The sequence below is a fragment of the Schistocerca piceifrons genome, chromosome 3 (genome assembly GCF_021461385.2).
Source record: "Schistocerca piceifrons isolate TAMUIC-IGC-003096 chromosome 3, iqSchPice1.1, whole genome shotgun sequence".
Classification (NCBI taxonomy): Eukaryota; Metazoa; Arthropoda; class Insecta; order Orthoptera; family Acrididae; genus Schistocerca; species Schistocerca piceifrons.
Window position 1 is genome coordinate 615,722,168 of NC_060140.1, and position 21,583 is coordinate 615,743,750.

At 42.5% G+C, this 21,583-nt stretch overlaps 1 protein-coding gene across 1 annotated transcript in view; it reads left to right on the forward strand.

Moving 5' to 3' along the window:
- Nucleotides 1-21,583, forward strand: part of LOC124788894 (phenoloxidase-activating factor 2-like) — a 450,082-nt gene that overhangs the window by 376,123 nt on the left and 52,376 nt on the right. Inside the window, exon 4 of the mRNA XM_047256177.1 lies at nt 14,406-14,583. Within this exon, the coding sequence (XP_047112133.1) occupies nt 14,406-14,583 (178 nt within the window). The remainder of the gene's footprint in view (nt 1-14,405; nt 14,584-21,583) is intronic.

Consider the following 21,583-nt stretch of genomic DNA (forward strand, 5'->3'; position numbering starts at 1 on the left):
AACAAAAATTTCTTAATGGTAAAACCATTTTAAATGTCCACTGTGGTCTGTCAATTTTTTTAACAGATGACATTTATTGCAACATGTATTACATTAATGGCCATTTTCAGCACATGGCCATTTTCAAATGCAGTTGCGTCGATGAACTGTGTGCATTCATCGTGTGTGAAGATAGTAAAAATCAACATGTTTTACAGATGCATTACGTAACAGCAAATTCTTTGGAAAATTTCCTCTTAAATAACTAGGACGTTCTTTGAGAGAAAGGAGTAATCGGTACTGATGTTCTACACTGTCAATAGCAAAAGTGCAAAAGAAAAAGCTGAGTAATAACATATGGCAGGCCTACAAATTACAATATTTCATTATAGTTGATTTCTTTGAGGATCATCACTTATATCTTATCATCTAGCGGCTAGAGCAGGTATTAGTTATTGTTATTAGAAACTGTACATTTTCATTACTCAATTAGTGAAGGATGGTAGCCAACTAACAGATGAGCATATCGCAGAAACACATAAATTGCTGGAATTTATAACTGAACAGAACTACTTTCGCTTTAATAATGAGTACTATTTCCGCGTGCTATACGAGATTGGAATAATAGAGAATTGTGAAGGTGGTTCGATGAACCCTCTGCCAGGCACTTAAACGTGATTTGCAGAGTATCCATGTAGATGTAGATGTAGATTTACAAGAAGACGTGTTACCAACGGGATCCCAGTGTAATGTTCCCTAGCCACCATCTTCATTAACCATGTAGAAAACGTGACTTTTAAAATCATTTTCACAAAGAATTACGAAATACTTTATGGGATCAGATACTTGGATAATATACTTCGTTTAATTGATGAACCTCCAGCAAAAACTGATCAGTTGGGTGCAGATATAAACACAATATAAAAAAAAGACAAGACTCACAATGGAGAAAGAACATGAAAATCAAATAAACTTGTTAGACATAACCATCAACAAAGAAAAGAAATTTATCATAAACCTACAACCAGAGACTGTCTCATATATCAGACTTTATATCATTCACATATACAAAAGCAATCAGCACTCAGATACAAGTTCGTAGACTCAGCACAGCAGCATTCAGCACAGAAAGCTACAAGTAAGAACTAGATCATCATACAAATGGCAACAAACAGTGGATACAAACAGTGATGTAGTCACAGAATTAAACAAATAATGAAACAACAAATACAGTCAATAAACATTACACATACTCAACCAAAAACAACAGTACATCAAAACACCATAGAAACAAGCACATACATCAACAGAACAACAATGACACAAAGAATATGTGAAAACAACGAAGAAGATTCAAGATGGTACACAAAGACCCATAAGCCCAAACTCAAACATAAAATAACCAACAATTTCGAAAGATAAGGCATAAACACAGAATTCAAAACAGACAGTTCAATCCAAAAGTACAGTCCAAAAACAACAAATGAAAGAGACATCTACGAGAAAGCAGGAATATACCAACTACAATGCCACACATATGATTGAAAATATGCAAGACAAACCAGCAGAATATTCAACACCCGCTATAAAGTACTTACTACAGCATGAAAACATGGGACAATCAACTCAACGTTTAAGAGAAAATAATCACAAAGCTACTACAAGAGAGAAAGACATGAAAATAGCCAAATTAAAGATACGGCCTAACCTTACAAGAAAATTACCACGTACAAAAAACAAAGGTTGAAATAAAGATGCTCAATGTTGAAAACAGTGGCCAAAAGGAAAACTGCAAACTTTCAACCAGTTTGCCACCTGAGAAAAAGCTGTTTGTCTTAAAAATAATGACTTAGACGTCGATCTGTACGTACTTTACCATTTTATAACAAAAACTTCAATGAATTGTTTAAAGTCTGTAACCTGTATGTGCAAATGTCAGCGCCTAAATGTAAACGAAAAACTCGTGTAATATTTCAGAACACCCACTGAAGATGCCTTATACCCAAGGTGAAACATGTCTGGATTCACAAGATAAATAATAAAACTTAATGTGCAGCATGCAAAAGGAGTTTCCTTATGAACTGCTGTACTTTACGTACAGCTGCTGCGACAACGGCCAACTTGTGTTACTTAATGTATGCTGACATTTTACATTTAATAAAACTAGAAACGAGGCAATATTTGTAATCAAGAATAAAATTATTTATACAAGCTTTAGATTAATAATGAGATCAAAAAGTTAGTAACTAAGAATTAAGTCTTGAATAAAATTTAATAGCTCAGGATATAGAGATATTGCTTCTAAAATTTATATTTCAAACATAACTTCTAATTTCCTCTTTGCGTCATGTCACTGTTTTACATTACTAAAGAGAATGTCTACTTATACGTAATTATGGCAAGAACTAATTAGCAACAATAGAAATAAAAAATCAAGAGTCTCGAACCAAAATCTTAATAAAATCTAAAATACACTAGCGTTTGTGGAAATTGCAACACCAAGAAGGAAACACATGAGTTCAATTTATTTAATTCCACAGGTTAGGTGCATGAAAAGTAACAAATGATTACCTCTTCAAATCTGTACATATTCTTTGAGCCCTACTATTCAGTATGTCGTGTGGCCACCATGCGCTGCTATTAGAGCTGCTACACGCACTGGAATTGAATTGATAAGATTCTGAATACATTCCTGAGGGATTTCCCTCCACGCAGTTTGTATCCGAGCCCACAGATCTGTGACACCAGTTACTGGAGGATCGTGACGCACCAGCTGCCAACCAACCATATCCCAGACATGTTCGAAGGGGGACATGTCCGGTGAACGTGCAGGCCAGGGAAGCTATGGTACCCGTCGCTCTTCAAATAAGGCCTGTACATTCCTCGCAATATGTGGCCGGGCATTGCGCTGTTGAAATGTGGCCTGTGGAGATGCATGAAGCAAGGGGTATACCTCAGCGTCCACAAACTCCGTTTGGTACCGGTTGCTGTTCAAAGTGCCCGCAATACGTACGAGGCGAGATCGGTTGTTGTAACCAGTGGCGCCCCAAACCACCACACCTGGCGTTTGTCCACTATGCCGCTCTGCAATGCAGCCCTCCAGGTTGCGCTCACCAAGGTACCGCCGGACACATATAGGCCATCACTGTAGGACACGTTGAAGAGGGACTCACCCGAAAAGATTGCAAGTTGCCTCTCAGCACCCCAGTGACGGTGTTCACGTGCCCATTACAGTAGGAGGAGCTTGTGGTTTCTGGACAATGGAAGCCGACGTAATGGCACGCGTGCAACCAGTCCACCCAGCAGCAGCACCCAGCAGTCCAGCGGCGAACCAACACTGTGGATGGTGCTGTACAGTCCGTAATGGCCATGCGGACAAGATGACGGTCGTCCCGTGCTGTGATCATGTTCCGTGGTCCAGTTCCCGCTCGTCGCTGCGTCTATCCACTGCTTCCACAGACGCATCACTGCCGTAGCACCATGCCCTGTGCGAGACGAAATGTCACGGTATGACAACCCTGTTTCCCGGAGGCCGATCATTCTGCCCCGTTCGAACTCGCTCACATGCCGATATGGCTCCCTTTGACGTCGACGAGGCATACTGCCACTCACTGTATTGTTTCCACCCTGTGTGACAGCTCTGCACCTACTACACTAAGCGCAACACCGACCCAGTCGGACCGTCACGAGAGGGCTCTGCTAGGTTCACGTGTACCCCATCTCGCAGTAAAACGTATCACGTAGTACTTGCACACCAGTCGCCACTTCCACCAAGTGTGGTGCTATTCGGGTAATTCCTTCTCGATGCTGCACTTTTCACAAACGGTAGTGTATGTAACTTTTTGAGTAGGATTAATTAACGCTATTGCTGCTAAAGATTATACCTTCCAATTACATGAGCATCATCTTCGACAGCTTCGTTGCCTCCTGCTATTGAACACCTGTAACACCTTGAGAAATACTTATTTGCTATTACATTTCATTACCTCGTACTTTATATGTTCTTATATCGTCTACAGTGCCTCGCTGGAAGACATTTCTTTTTCCTTTCGTTATTTGCCTTTACATTTGGTGCAGTTCGTGCTCAAGTTTTCCGAATTCCCCATGTTTACAGATGTTGTACCTTATTCTGTAGGAATAATATGGGAAGGTAGTCAGTGTAGACTGAAGGTGTATAATGCCTCTCATCAGATTCTTGTGTAGCATGATTTGTCTTCACTGTTCATTTGGCATGAATCGATGCACTCGACTTCCACTATGTGGAGTCCAACATCTATTGCCATTCCAGCCTCCAGTACTTCTCAGTTTCTCCTTGATTTCTTACCAGTCTCAGTCCTGCATGAATGTAGGCCTGTGGGACAGGTGCTAAGTACTGCTAGACGAGCATCCGTTGGTACTGGACTGTACATACCCGTGGTTTGTATGTTACAAAGGATTGTTACAGGTTTTGATAGTTTCAATATGTTGATCTACTTGTTGCATCTAAAACTATAATAACTGAAAGCTTTGGTCCGTGACGTATTCTAACAGGTTTCATTAGTAGCCCGAATTAAGACGTGAACAAAATTGCCAAAATGAATATAAAGAACTTCGGGCTGCCAATGGAACCTCCTAGAGTACATCACAAACCAAAGCTTCCAGTAATTATAAATTTAGAGCCAACAACAGGTGAACATGTTAAAACTAACAAAACCTGTAACTATCCTGCGTAGCATACAAACCGCAAGGATGTACGGTACAATACCAGCAGTTTTTCGTCCAGCAGTACTACTAGACGAGCACCCGCTGGTATTGTAATGTATATCGCTGTTATCTCCCCTCCCCCTCCCCCCTACTCTCTCTCTCTCTCTCTCTCTCTCTCTCTCTCTCTCTCTCTGTCTGTCTCTCAATGAGAGACACAGAGACAGAAAGAGAGAGACAACAGCGATGTACAGCACAAAGAGAGAGACAGACAGACAGACAGACAGACAGACAGAGACGCTTCTACTTTTCCACTGTACTGACCCTTCAAGAGCAAAGTTAACTATTCTTGGATGCTGTAATAAATTTCCCACAAACCTGCCTATTCTGGTAAGAGTCTTTCCAAAACTCCTCACATATTCTTTGGAGTACTTCTTCGCTTCATACTTTATCTGTCCATTTCATTTTTCACAATTTTCAATAGCGCCGTACATCACATGCTTCCAATTACTTCTTCCCCCTATTTCTGATGGTCCACGTTTCACTTCCGTACCAAACGATGCTCCAAAAGTATTTTTCACAATCTCCTTCCTTACTGTCTTATCAATATCTGACATCATCAGAGCCCTTTTAATGAAGAGAACGTTGTTCGACAATGTCAGTATGCTTCTGACCTCTTTCTTGCTTCGCGCGCAGAGCCGCCTATAGCGAACCTTACGTTCGGTAGTGTTGCCGTCTCAATTTGTACTAAGCGCCACCACTTGAAAGATCCTACGTCAGCTTGAAAGCTACTACAAAATTTTGTAGCTAAGAAATAAAGATAAATGTAAAGGTGAATCTCAGCATCTGATTAGCTAACAGTTCCTATACAGCAACTTTTGACGGTAAAAAACATTGTAATAAACATATAAAGAATAAAATATGCACTTCCCACCCCATTCCATAGTCTTTTGAATTCACGTATTGTGATTAAGTCGCGGTGACACGACGCGGAAACATGCATAGCATCTTTCCCTCACCACTCCCTCTCCTTTGGATCTTTCAAATGGCTCTGAGCACTATGGGACCTAACATCAGTCCCCTAGAACTTAGAACTACTTAAACCTAACTAACCTAAGGACATCACACACATCCATGCCCGAGGCAGGATTCGAACCTGCGACCGTAACGTTGGCGCGGTTCCAGACTGAAGCGCCTAGAACCGCTCGGCCACACCAGCCGGCTTGGATCCTTCATTCATGGCATTTACAAGCTGCTTCTTCTTGTCGTGTTCCTCTAAATTAATTTTTTTCAGCTTTGTGTGTAATTTCTTTCAAGTTTTCCCCCAGTCCCATTTCTTTCTAGGTGTTGAAGCCACAATCAATACGTATTAATATTAAAATCATACGGAAAAACATAGAGCAACAACTTTATTTAAAATTTAACTTCTACTTTTTGCTACAATAAACGACAATGCTTCCAAACTGCTCGCTTTGGCCCATTAATTAATGTTGTGGCTTGTCGGAGAGCTTGTTTTATCGGTATCCGACTATAGCCGTTTAAGCTTCAAGTACTATGTACTCAGTACAGAAGGACTGGCAATTTATACACCTGTTTCTTCAACAAATAAAGCATTTATATGCATGTCACAGAGTATTCTCTATTATTATCTGAAATTTACTGCAAACGTCAATTAGTCTTTCATCTCTCTCAGGCCTAGTACCAAGCCCATATTCAATCATAAGCGGCATAAGCGGAGGAGCCATAATTGGAAAAGGCCGTTAGATACGGGAAGATTTTAATTATATTACGTTACGGTCAAGCAGAGATTCCGATATCAGATACTGGATTGAAAGGCGTACATAGGAGCAAATACAGACTCAGGCCACAGCTTAGTACCGATGAAGAATACACTCCTGGAAATTGAAATAAGAACACCGTGAATTCATTGTCCCAGGAAGGGGAAACTTTATTGACACATTCCTGGGGTCAGATACATCACATGATCACACTGACAGAACCACAGGCACATAGACACAGGCAACAGAGCATGCACAATGTCGGCACTAGTACAGTGTATATCCACCTTTCGCAGCAATGCAGGCTGCTATTCTCCCATGGAGACGATCGTAGAGATGCTGGATGTAGTCCTGTGGAACGGCTTGCCATGCCATTTCCACCTGGCGCCTCAGTTGGACCAGCGTTCGTGCTGGACGTGCAGACCGCGTGAGACGACGCTTCATCCAGTCCCAAACATGCTCAATGGGGGACAGATCCGGAGATCTTACTGGCCAGGGTAGTTGACTTACACCTTCTAGAGCACGTTGGGTGGCACGGGATACATGCGGACGTGCATTGTCCTGTTGGAACAGCAAGTTCCCTTGCCGGTCTAGGAATGGTAGAACGATGGGTTCGATGACGGTTTGGATGTACCGTGCACTATTCAGTGTCCCCTCGACGATCACCAGTGGTGTACGGCCAGTGTAGGAGATCGCTCCCCCACACCATGACGCCGGGTGTTGGCCCTGTGTGCCTCGGTCGTATGCAGTCCTGATTGTGGCGCTCACCTGCACGGCGCCAAACACGCATACGACCATCATTGGCACCAAGGCAGAAGCGACTCTCATCGCTGAAGACGACACGTCTCCATTCGTCCATCCATTCACGCCTGTCGCGACACCACTGGAGGCGGGCTGCACGATGTTGGGGCGTGAGCGGAAGACGGCCTAACGGTGTGCGGGACCGTAGCCCAGCTTCATGGAGACGGTTGCGAATGGTCCTCGCCGATACCCCAGGAGCAACAGTGTCCCTAATTTGCTGGGAAGTGGCGGTGCGGTCCCCTACGGCACTGCGTAGGATCCTACGGTCTTGGCGTGCATCCGTGCGTCGCTGCGATCCGGTCCCAGGTCGACGGGCACGTGCACCTTCCGCCGACCACTGGCGACAACATCGATGTACTGTGGAGACCTCACGCCCCACGTGTTGAGCAATTCGGCGGTACGTCCACCCGGCCTCCCGCATGCCCACTATACGCCCTCGCTCAAAGTCCGTCAACTGCACATACGGTTCACGTCCACGCTGTCGCGGCATGCTACCAGTGTTAAAGACTGCGATGGAGCTCCGTATGCCACGGCAAACTGGCTGACACTGACGGCGGCGGTGCACAAATGCTGCGCAGCTAGCGCCATTCGACGGCCAACACCGCGGTTCCTGGTGTGTCCGCTGTGCCGTGCGTGTGATCATTGCTTGTACAGCCCTCTCGCAGTGTCCGGAGCAAGTATGGTGGGTCTGACACACCGGTGTCAATGTGTTCTTTTTTCCATTTCCAGGAGTGTATATTGAAGTTTAAGACGTTAGTCGGGAAGAATCAATACGCAAAGAAGAGGGATGCAGAAGTGCTTGAAAATGAAGTTCTCTAAGGCTATAGATACTGCAATAAGGAATAGGTCACTAGGCACTACAGTTGAAGAGGAATGGACACCGCTAAAAAGGGCAGCTACAGAAGTTGGAAAGGTTCAAATAGCTCTGAGCACTATGGGACTTAACATCTGAGGTCATCAGTCCCCTAGAACTTAGAACTACTTAAACCTAACTAACCTAAGGACATCACACACATCCATGCCCAAGGCAGGATTCGAAACTGCGACCGTAGCGGTCGCACGGTTCCAGACTGAAGCGCCTAGAACCGCTCGGCCACATCGGCTGGCGAAGATGAAAAGAAAAACATAGATACAAGAAAGGTAACTGCGAAGAAACCATGGGTAACAGAAGAAATACTTCAATTGATTAACGAACAAAGGAAATACAAAAATGTTCAGGAAATTCAGGAATACAGAAACACAAGTCGCTAAGGAATAAATAAATAGGATGTGCAGGGAAGCTAAGACAAAACGACGGCATGAAAAATGTGAAGAAATCGAAAAAGAAATGACTGTCGCAAGGCCTCTATGGGGGAGAAGACTTGTACTATGACGTGATAGAAGAAGAAATAGGATTCGATTTAGAAGAGACAAGGTATCCAGTATCAGAATTTAAAAGAGCTTCGGAAGACTTAAGATCAAGAAGGCAGTAAAGATAGATAACATTTCATCAAAACTCTTAAAATAATTGGAGGAAATGGCAATAAAACGACGGTTCACGTTGGTGTGTAGGATGTATGAGTCTGGCGATGTACAATCAGACTTTCGGGAAAACATCATCCATGAAATTCCAAAGACTGTAAGAGTTAACAAGTGCGAGAATTATCGCACAATCAACAGTTCATGCATCCAAGTTGCTGACAAGAATAATATGCAGAACAATGGTAAAGAAAATTCAGGATGTGTCAGATGACGATCGGTTTGGCTTTAGGAAGGGTAAAGGCCCCGGACAGGCAGTTCTGACGTTGTGTTTCATAATGGAAGCAAGACTAAAGAAAATTAAAACAGGTTCATAGAATTTGTGGACCTGGAGAAGCGTTCGTTCGACAGTGTCAAATGGTGTAAGATGTTCGAAATTCTGAGGAAAATAGGGGTAAGCTGTAGGGAGACACGGGTGACTTACAACATGTACAAGAGCCAAGAGGGAATAATAAGAGTGGAAGACCAAGAACGAAATGCTCGGATTAAGAAGGGTGTAAGAGAGGGATGTAGTCTTTCGCCCCTACTGTTCAAGGTACGAAGAGGAAATGGTGGAAATAAAACAAATGTTAAATAGTGGGATTAAAATTCAGGGTGAAAGGTTATCAGTGATAACATGCGCTGATGACATTGCTATCCTCAGTGAAAGTGAACAGGAATTACAGGACCTGCTGAATGGAATGAGCAGTCTAACGAGTACAGAATACGGATTGAGAGCAAATAGAAGAAATACATAATGAGAAATAGCAGAAATGAAAACAGCGACAAACTTAACATCAGTATTGGTGATCACGAAGTAGTTGAAGTTAAAAGATTCTGCTACCTAGGCAGCAAAATAATCCATGACGGACGGAGCAAGGAGAACATGAAATGCAGACTAGCATCGGCAAAGCGGACTTTCCTGGCCGGGAGAGTGTATTAGTATAAAACATAAGCCTTAATTTGAGGAACAAATTTCTGAGAATGTACGTTTGTAGCACATCATTGTACGATATGAAACAGGGACTGTGGGAACAGAAGAGAGTCGATGCATTTTAGATGTGATGCTACAGACGAATGTTGAAAATTGGGTGGGCTGATAAGGTGAGGAGGATCTGCGCAGAATTGGAGAGGGGAGGAATGTATGAAAAACACTGACAAGAAGAAGGAATTGGATAACAGAATACTGTTGAGATATCACGGAATAACGTACATGGTACTAAAGGGAGCTATAGAGAGTGAAAACTGTAGAGAAAAACAAAGACTGGAGTACACCCAGCAAATAACTGAGGACGTTGTGTTGCAAGCGCTACTCTGAAGAGATTGGCACAGGATAGGAATTCGTGGTGGACCGCATGAAACCAGTCAGAAGATGACAAAGGAAAGAAAGGACAACTGCGACCTTCCAGTTCGTTGAGGAGAAGCTCCGAGGACACAACCTAGAATACAGTACTAAGCTGTGTTGGTTGTTATAGGTCTGCTCTGCACAAGAAATGACAATAAGTGAACAGATTTTAGTTATGTATCCTGCGAGTGACATAACGTAAGTTTGATGACGTAGTTACTTTTGGAGTTATAGCTCATAATGTGTTACACGCTAAACGCTTCACTTCTCTTTTACTAACTGGTGCTCCTTGGTCGATCTTAAATAGGGATTCATGTCAAAAAGATCGATATGTGTGACATGTGACGGTAAGACTTCATGGATGAATGGCATTGTGAAAAAGTAGAACATGTCTAAAAATGCAATTTGCGTTGAAATTTTGGCATGAGGTGGCGAAATCCCTGGAGCCGGCCCTGTTCGCCCATCATGTGTATCATGGCCTCCAAGTTGGGAGATCTTCTCCGACTACTCACGAGGGAAACTCCCCATCGCACCCTCCTCAGATTTAGTGATGAGTGGCCCCGTGGACAGCCCGTGAAAACCTGAACACGGATCAAGCATGAAAACCGGGTGACAAAGGGCAAAACAGAAACAGTGAGCGGTGCTGTAAACAGCAGGCGGATAGAAAAGTCATGTCGTGGTTAAGTATTTATGGTGGTGGAGTGCTACACGGGCAAGCCGTTTTCAGATCTCCATCGCGCCGACATTTTCTTTTCTTACCCCGCTGTTCGTTTTATTCAAACTTGTGTCTGTGTCATGGTGTAAAGTCCATTTGCAACAGTGAGGTGTAAGATACGGACCCATTGAATCTGCACAATTAATCTATTAACAGCCGAATGGAAGTGGCTTTCGAATGGTAACCGCAAACGTTTTATGACAAGGCGACAAGTCAACCGAATCCTCCATCGGAAAACACGTCTGGTGTGTCATACACGGCAATGCTGACAGTATGTGTGTCACGTGAATCTCTTATCGACGCAGCTAATTTGTACGACTGTTAAGTGAGTGAGATATACCTCCTTGCCCGGTATATGTGTTCGTATGTATGTGAATGTGATCACTCTCAAGGAAATGAAGACAACATAATAGTTTGTCATATAGGCTGCAACAAATAAACGCAACAGTTTCAGAACCACAGTTTCTCTGTGTTCTGTCCAAACGCATGTTCTTAACGGTTTTGAAGTTGCGTTCCGCTTTGCAAGTCTTGACTCTTGAATTCCTTTGTTGTAACTTAGTTCACACTCGATTATTTGTTATTTTCATATCTGTGTGGCGACTATGTGGCATCTCGCCTCCTCTCACTATTAATCACATTTAATTGCTACGGTACCGTATTCTTACCACATGACTCATATTCTATAATCAATGTGTAGTATGACAACTGCCAAGACTACAGAAAGAGAAACAACAGTTCAAAGACCGCACGGACAGTTCATAAGGTTGTGAAAAAAAAGATGAATGGTACGAGAGAGTTCTGAACACGACCCACCGGCTTGACAGTCCAACACCACGACCAGTCATCCACGAAGCCGTTGCTTATTTGGGCTGCCCTTTATTTTACGTCTTGTCTTTAGACCGTTTACTGTTTCTATTTAGCTTTTTTTTTCTCAGTTCAGTACACCTTATTCTTGTTTTTCATGCTTGATCTGTCTTCAGTTTTTGACGGTCGATCCACTGGACGGTCGTACCACTAAATCTGAGGGGAGTGCGATAGGGAGATCCCTTGTCTCGTACTAAGTATGTCTTTATTCTTTTTTTCACCAGTCATTATCACTTTTGTCTTTGCTTTGTTTATCCAGGACTAAGTATGCTGTCGATTATTACCATCAATTAAAAAAAAACAATAAAAAACATATCTGTCCAGAAAGGTCATACATGCGAACCTTAACAGTTTCATTTGATTTCTTAGGGCTTTTCTTCCTCTTCTGAAATTTTCTTTCATTCACTTTATGGATTCCTAGAGTACAAATTGAACAACAGTAGTGATAAGAACTCCACCTTCCCAATAGTACCCTACCTGCCTGCCATTTATTAACACAAACTTTTCTCCCTTCTTTCCATTTTTATTACTTTGACTTACTCGCCTGGCTCTGATATTTAGACACCATATTCGAAGATAAGTGCATCATCCGTATAGAAATCTCAACTACGAGATTAGGTTCCTTTCAGATTACGCTGATACAATAGCTCCCTACTAAGCAATCATACACAACCGCTCGCTCACCGATAGATCTGTACCTACAGATTGGAAAATTGCGCAGGTCGCACCAGTGTTTAAGAAGGGTAGTAGGAGTAATCCATCGAACTACAGACCTATATCATTGACGTCGGTTTGCAGTAGGGTTTTGGAACATATACTGTATTCAAACATTATGAATCACCTCGAAGGGAACGATCTATTGATACGTAATCAGCATGGTTTCAGAAAACATCGTTCTTGTGCAACGCAGCTAGCTCTTTATTCGCACGAAGTAATGGCCGCTATCGACAGGGGATCTCAAGTTGATTCCGTATTTCTAGATTTCCGGAAAGCTTTTGACACCATTCCTCACAAGCGACTTCTAATCAAGCTGCGGGCCTGTGGGGTATCGTCTCAGTTGTGCGACTGGATTCGTGATTTCCTGTCAGGAAGGTCGCAGTTCGTAGTAATAGACGCCAAATCATCGAGTAAAACTGAAGTGATATCATGTGTTCCCCAGGGAAGCGTCCTGGGACCTCTGCTGTTCCTGATCTATATAACTGACCTGGGTGACAATCTGAGCAGTTCTTTTAGGTTGTTCGCAGATGATGCTGTAATTTACCGTCTAGTAAGGTCATCCGAAGACCAGTATCAGTTGCAAAGCGATTTAGAAACGATTGCTGTATCGTGTGGCAGGTGGCAGTTGACACTATATAACGAAAAGTGTGAGGTGATCCACATGAGTTCCAAAGAATCCGTTGGAGTTCGATTACTCGATAAATAGTACAATTGTCAAGGCTGTCAATTCAACTAAGTACCTGGGTGTTAAAATCACAAACAACTTCAGTTGGAAAGACCACATAGATAATTTTGTGGGGAAGGAGAGCCAAAGGTTGCGCCTCATTGGCAGGACACTTAGAAAATGCAACAAGTCCACTAAAGAAACAGCTTACACTACACTACACTCGTTCGTCCTCTGTTAGAATATTGCTGCGCGGTGTGGGATCCTTACCAGGAGGGATTGACGGAGGACATCGGAAGGGTGCAAAAAAAAGGGCAGCTCGTTTTGTATTATCACGTAACAGGGGAGAGAGTGTGGCAGATATGAACCGCGAGTTGGGATGGAAGTCATTAAAGAAAAGACGTTTTTCGTCGCGGCGAGATCTATTTACGAAATTTCGGTCACCAACTTTCTTTTCCGAGTGCGAAAATATTTTCTTGAGCCCAACCCACATAGGTAGGAATGATCATCAAAATAAAATAAGAGAAATCAGAGCTCGAACAGAAAGGTTTAGGTGTTCGTTTTTCCCGCGCGCTGTTCGGGAGTGGAATGGTAGGGAGATAGTATGATTGTGGTTGGATGAACCCTCTGCCCGGCACTTAATTGTGAATTGCAGAGTAATCATGTGGATGTAGATGAGCCTGTGTTGCGCGGACTTAACGCCCTTCAAGCCCAGCTCCCCACACGTCAAGTGTGAATCCATGGCTCTCACCTTCATCATCCGAAATAACAGTAGGGCCGTCCAGGTTCATAGGCTGTAAGGGGCCAAGCATAAAACCCAAATCCCTTTCCTGATAGACCAGAATGACGAGCGGAGAGTTGGGAGGGGAGGTGAGGTGATCCCATCAGTCTCTTCCTTGTAGGATAGTCCATCTATCCGTTACTGACTGACCAGACCTACAACTGGCAGAGAAAAAGTGTCTACCCTACAAATATTCAGTACTCTGTTGTTTCAGTACTCGCGACACTGGCGAGTTTGGAGGAAACAACAGGGATAAAGCTACTGAAAGTCTAATCTTCGAATTTCTCGATGTGTGATGGACTGGTTCCATTTATCCAGGAATCAATAAACACCCCTAGTTAAGGTTATCTCAATGGTTGTCCACAACCCTGTGAAGTGCCTGGTTGCACGAAGTAGTGCAACCAGGCCTGCCCCTTTGTCACCAGCCTCACCGAGTTCCCTCAACAAGAAAACGGAATGTACCCCACGTTTCACTGCCCCATTTTGGACTTACGCAAGTGTATTCATTGCGCCCCGAAACCAACTTTAGCAGAGACCTCCGAGCCCGGAACTGACAGACTGTGTGTGTGTGCGTGTGTTGGCAGCGGTGGGACGCCGTACAGCTACTGCGGCCTGGCGGACTCCAACGTGTGCTGCCTGGTGCCCGAGGGCGCCAAGCCAGTGTCCAGCCTGGTGCCCAGTCCCAGCAAGCCGCGCTGCGGGCAGAAGGGCGCAGACTCGGGACGCGCGGGCGTCGCGGAGCCCGCCGAGTGGCCGTGGCACGTGAGTAGCCCAGCACCGGCGAGTGGTATAATCCGTCCCTCGTAAGAATAAACCTGATGTAAACGTTGAACTGTGCATTCTTTCGCGGTTGCTGGAACCTCATCGGATTTACGTTTCACGTGGGACTGCAGCCAAGCTGTCTCGAGTACTGTCAAGTACGATAATAAGGGTACGTTTTGTCCTGTGCGTTACGCGCACATCGACTTCTCGATAATGCGGGACAACAGCTTCACCGGCGCATTTAACTTGGACAGCACTGGCCGGTCAGCTGGTACAGCGGATTCCTGATGTGACGTGACCGGCTGCAGCTCATACGTAAAAAGACGAGCAGAGGAGCAATACTACTTCGAATGTCATTTAATTTTTAAGCAGAATGACATAATACACTGCAAATCTCCCACAATATGCTCCTTAGACGACTAGACGAAAACCGCAACACGTTATTGTTTTTAGGTAATGTACTTATTGTAATTAAAAACAAGAATGATAAAAATTCCTGACTTAACCACAGGGTAATTTTTCTGCATTAGCTATGTGTAACGTAAGAGAGTACAGAAGGACTTCGCCTTGTAGCTAAATATTGAAGCCACTGAAAATATTACTTACAATCAGTCGTCCGGTAATCTCTTAGCTCCTTCCTCATCAAAGAAATACATTTCAGTTCTGGAAGTGTCACCTGTTACGGTGATAACGAGCCTATCAACAGCAGAATCCACGGAGGCAACCAGGCGCAGCATTTTCTCTTCTCCTTTTATGACGAGCCGTTTTATACCCCGCCAGGGTTCGGCAGTGATGTGTGAAAAAGCTGCGTGTGGTAGTTCCAGTATGTCTGGCGGCTTAACAGTCTTGTTACTTCTCGGTCCAAATCCCGTAGCTTGGCTCTAGATCAGTTCTGTTGGGTTCATATTCTAATCGTACAGTAGCAAACGTAAAAATGCAGCCTTTGTATGATGTGCTCGATGCTGTGAAAACGATTGTTTTTCTTGTTTCTACGATAATCATCTACTTCTGTGGTATAAAACGATCGACATAGTCATAATAAAGGGATTTGTTTTTCATTTTTGCCTTAAAAATTAAATTGTTATGTTTTCTTAATTTAAACAACTTTTATGAACAGTCTTTCATAAAACATCGACTGAAGTGGAAACAGGAATTTCGCGTTCAATACGTAAATAGAAACAAGAAGGCGTGCATTATTCATAAAAAGTGATGATGAGATTTATAATTACGAGATGTAGGTGTTTCAAATTGAACGAGAAAAAGAAAAATAGTGGGAAGAGTTGAACCACGCATTAAGAACAGCCTATTTCTCGGCACTTTTTAACCGTGTTCTACGCGCGTGTTTCACTACAGAACAGAAAGCAGCCCCAGTCATTTTTATAATGCATATTAACAGCGCATTTGGTTCGCATTCCATTCCGCTACCAACTGCGCTGCGCGTTCAATGTGAGGTAACATACCAACTGCATTATATGCAAGGCTGGGAAAGCTTCAAAGCCGATTATCTCCGGAAATTTATGAAAAACATTAAGAACAGCCTATTTCTCGGCACTTTTTAACCGTGTTCCACCCGCGTGTTTCACTACGGAACAGAAAGCAGCCTCAGCCATTTTTATAATGCGCATTAAAAGCGCTACAATCAGAGCACAATGCTGCAGAGACTGTGACTGTAAACGATTTTTGAAATAAAAACTACGTACCTAAAACATGATTAAGAAAAACTTTGATGGCTGTTAATACATTTGAATATCTTAAAGTTCCTTTTAACGTAACTTAGTAAGATACCTAATACAATAGTAGGACCTACTTCCAAGAGCGTAACAACACCTGTGTACGTGTGCTACGGCTTCTGACCAATCATCGCGTTTGTGTTTGTCTACATCAGGTTTATTCTTATGATGAACGCATTGTAGTACTAAGTACTCGTAGTAGTTTTCAATATCTTTATGCTTCATTCCGTTGCTGAGAGTCTCATTCTCTTATTTCCTGAACACCACACTGCGTTAGAGAATGTAGCACACAGTGCAGTCAAATGATATTAACAATTCACAGGTCATGCTTTGAACGTTGCAGCTAAAAGCAGTTATTTAAAAGAATGAGTAAGAGGGAAAACGTTTGACACTTATTGATATCACTAGATTGTTTTATTTACACTCTCCAGACCATCCATATTCCACTTGCACCAGCATCAGACAATGGTTATGTATACTGCATGTAAGATCAGGATAATTATCATTGCGACCGTGACTACAAGAGATCTCCCTCTTTCCAACAAACATACAATATATATGGACATTTATTGACAAAATTAGTAGCGAACATAGTGTGTCAATGAGCATACCAGCTGCATGTAAAACAGGCAAATTGTTATTTCTTAATAATGAATTATGAACAAGTCCACCTTTTTTGCAAGTACACAAACTATTGTTTTGTTTTACCACTCACATATGTTTAACCACAGTTGTGGCGTCCACAGTGCTTCTTTTATTAGTTGCCTGAAACACATACCTACAGGGTAGTTTTAGGTTAGAGAAAATGATACATAAGATTTAGTTGTCATTTACATTGTATGTGCAGTTTACCTTCTGATTTACATTATGTGTACCCTGTGGTAGCCAACCAAAACCAACCATAGGGGTCTAAATTGGTACACCAAGTCATTTAAAAACATGAGTCATGCTAGTAAATTGTCTGCATTTCATTTTTTATTTAGTATCCTACTCTGGTAAAATTCGTGGCATTGCTCACTTTTTGGCCTTGCCTGTATGGTATTGTGCTACTCCGTAGCTGTGACAAGTTAATTTTTATATAACAAACGCATTTTTGTGTAATTGAGCTGAACCTGTGGACACCGGTAAAAGTTTTGTGAAGATTAGGTGTTACGAGCTACTTCGTATAGTTTGTTACCCATAGATAATGTTTCGTATTTTGATAGTGTGTACTCATGTTTTCTTCTGTTAGTTTGTAAATATTACGCCCTATTATGTCTGTGGTGTGGACACACGTATCACAGCACAAATTTAAGTCTGTGATGCGCTTCCGAGTGTCGTCTGTTTTCCGTTTTGTTTTCGTTTGACGTCCGGTAACTTTGAATCTGACCTTTGAATCGTAATCATAGACTGCCACGGAATATGGTTACAATATAAACGTTGTTGACAAACTAAACCATAAAATAAAAACTTAACTGACACAGAACAAACAACAATATCACAACACAACACACTACCAACACCTGCACAACATAGAACACATAAGCACAGAAGATGAAGAAAGCACAAACAACAAGAAAACATGGCGCATCCTGACATCTGGTAACAAAATAACGTACAGAATAGAAACCATCATGAGACAACAAGGTAGACATGTGGCATATAAAACAAACACTCTGCAGAAATGATTACAAATACCTAAAACCATCACAGATAAATTCAACAAAGCAGTGATGCCAGTTAACAAGCAAATACTGTGATTCAGTATACATTGGACAGACATGCAGAAATTTCAGCATGCGGCACACACAACTTTTAAGAGCACTGAAAAGTGCTAGCACACACCCTGCACTAATCAAAAACAACCTCCACCCCAGTGGCATAGAAACAGACCTCCAAATCCTAACCATCCACATTAACTTTTAACAAAGAAGAAAATTACCACATCCAGAAAGCTATCACACAGGGCAAAAAAGTTATCAATGACAATGACCAAACAGTACTACGTAGCAAAACCCATACAAAATGGAAACAAACGTCACATTTTCAAACTTCGTGGACATCAATCCAAAGCAAAACACTAAACAAACGACCATCGGAAGCGCATCAGAGACGTAAATTTGTATAGTGAAACATGTATCCAAGCCACAGAAACATAACAGGACCCAATATTTACAAACGAACAGAAGGTAACGTGATTAAACACTGTCAAAATACAAAACATAATCTACGAATAACCAACTACTCGAAATAATTCGCCATACCTAAGATTCACAAAACTTTTGTAGATGTCCATAGGTTCAGTTCAACGCCACAAAACCATGTTTAGTACACAAAAAAATCTTGTGACTGCTAAGGACTAGAGAAATACTACAAGGGTAATGCCAAAACTGGGCATCTGCCATGAATTTTACCAGAACATACATTTTAAAGATTTTATAATGAACAAAACTTCAAGGCAGACGATTTTCTAACATTCCTCACGTTTGCGGATGACTTGATGTACTAATTTAGATCTATGGGTGATTTTGGTTCGGAGCCACGGGACACACACAATGTAAAGTAAAAGGTAAATTGTACGTACAATTTAAATGACAACTAAATTTAATATACCACGTTCCTTTAACTAAAAATAACCTGTATATATGTATTTCAGGAAAATAATACAAAAACCTCTGAGGATGCCATAACTGTGGTGAAACATGCTCGGGTGATAAAAAAATAATAATTTTTGTACTTATAAAGAGGCGGACCCAAGCTTAATTCATTATTATCTTCCTGAAAGCACTGGAACTGAGCTGAAAACTGTAATATGATATTGATATCTAGGAATGGGAAAAGGTTGTCTTCTTTTAAGAAATACGATGGAACTCTTTTAACCCCCACTTACAGAATATCGGTATTACAGACGAACCAGGGTTTCAGATGGAAGAACCAGCCGCTCTCTAATGCTCCTGAAGGGGGCTTGTCATGAGCTCACACGGTGGGGTACGCATGAAGATGGTCTTACCTTCACGTGGAGACGCGGTTCACAATTCCATTGTTATTCGATCGTTCTCGACAGCTCAGTGTAACTTTGTGAATAACTGAATTAGGAAATTAATGAGAGCAAACAATCTTCCGTCGGCGAAATTACAGTGTCGATTTTCAAAATGTAGTGCTATAGACAGCGGAAGCTACCAGCGTGGTGTGCCCCAGATGCCAGCTTTAAGGGAAATTACGTGCTCCTCTGTCTTCCAGAAAAACCTGCAAGCTGTCAGTTTCTGATTTCGACGTTCAGCTAGTATTTTAATTCAGTTACTGACGGAACGAGTCTTTTGCTTTATGGAATGCCAGTCGAGACAGTGCGGTATCGAGGGAGTTTACCATTTGTTCTGAATATGCAACACAATCATACGAAATTAGGTGACTGAAGTTGAGAGCTTAGTTACTAAGAATTATAACACTTATACAGAGTACAAGATACGTTTCTCAACACTGCTTCATTCGTCGATGTTCATTTACAACCCCATTTAACAAAATGGGGTGTTGCCACATTAGAGATCGGAGTGCAAACTCAAATTCTCAACGTACGCTTCGGAAGCGTCGCGCTATAGTTTGAATGCAACGTTAGCAAATCTAGCACTTGCACCAGGAAACACGTAGCAAGAAGGCTGCAGTGGAATATTTCAATCATATTTAAATCAAATTTAAGAAATAGAGACGTTCAGCAGTGAGACTCAATCATGCCGAACGCCTATCAATAATAAAATTCTCTGGCGACAACCCTATACTCACTGTAAGTGAGGAACAATTACCGGAACCATTGAACGGAATTGTCAAATAAACACAGACTATGAACTGAGAGTAAGCTAATAAGAGGTTGGGGTGTTAAAAAGCTGCGTAGAACAGGTGAACAGGGCATTTCTCGCTAAAAGAAGCCTATTGGCATCAAACGCATGTCTTAATTTCAAGAAGAAACTCCAGAGCATTAACATCTGGAGCACATCATTATACGAGTCAGTTAGTAAATGTCTGAAATCCTAGACACAAAAGAATCGAAACGTTTGGGATGTGGTGTTACAAAGTGATGCAGAGAATTAAGTGGTCTAATATGAAATGAGGAGGTCGTCCACAAAAGAGACTGGTAAGGGAATACATGGAAAACACTGAAGAAAGTGGTACGACACGCGTTGTGATGTGAGGTGATAATTTCCATTGTACTAGAGGAAGCCATAGAGAGCAAATAGTATAAAGGGAAGACAGAGACTGCAACACATCCAACAAATTATTGAGCAAATTGGATTTCATAGCTGCTGAGAGAGGAAGAGGCTGGCACAAGAGAGGAAGTCAGAAGATTGATGACGCAAAGAAAAAAATAAGTTGTTCGAAAAGGCTCTGCCACATGTAAAGTCAGTTTGTCCAGTTTTCAGTTCGTTTGGCATCTATACGGCTCCTGCGACACAAGGTTGACCACAGGAATCTCTCTGTCGTCGTACACTCTGCTGTGTTGATGGCAAACTTATAGTGACCAGAATCTGACAAGACTGGGAATGACACGGGAACTCTTACAACAAGCAGGCCAGCCGAGTGCATCACAGCGAGTCACCTAAGAATAAAGAAGTAGGCAACAACAACTAGAGAACGACAAACAGCGGACGCAGCACGACGACAGTGTAAGCGGTCCAGCAAGTGATCCAAGATCGAAACTTAAGGCATAGCGAACTCTGAACCAAGACAAAGATATGTAACGACGTCAGTACAAAAGCGCAGAGAAATCACGACTTAAAGCATAGCATTTTTTCTGAAAAAAAAAAGCCCAATCGCTTCTTCAGCAACAGTATCCGCTACTCGGTGCCACATGTCTGCAACTCTCTCCTCAGAGGGTTAGTTTCTTTATTTCTAGTGACTCGTTTCCAATTTTCTATTCAGCTAATGCTTTTCGGATTCTGTACAACCTGCACAGCAGCTGCGCCATCGGCTTTACATGGTCGCCATAGGTGCTGTTTAGCTGGCACAGCGAGCGTGTCTCCGTAACCAACACTACAGCAGCAACAGCAAACCTCGCAGACTGCAGGCAGACACAGTGGACATGTCTCCGTAGCAAACGCTACAGCAACGACAGCAAACCTCGCAGACTGCAAGCAGACACAGCAAGTATGTCTCCATAGCCAACACTACAGCAGCGACAGCATACCTCACAGACTGCAGGCTGAGACAGCGGACGTGTCTCTATAGCCGACGCTACAGCAGCTACAGCAAACCTCACAGACTACAGGCTGACACAGAATGCATGTCTCCATAGCCAACGC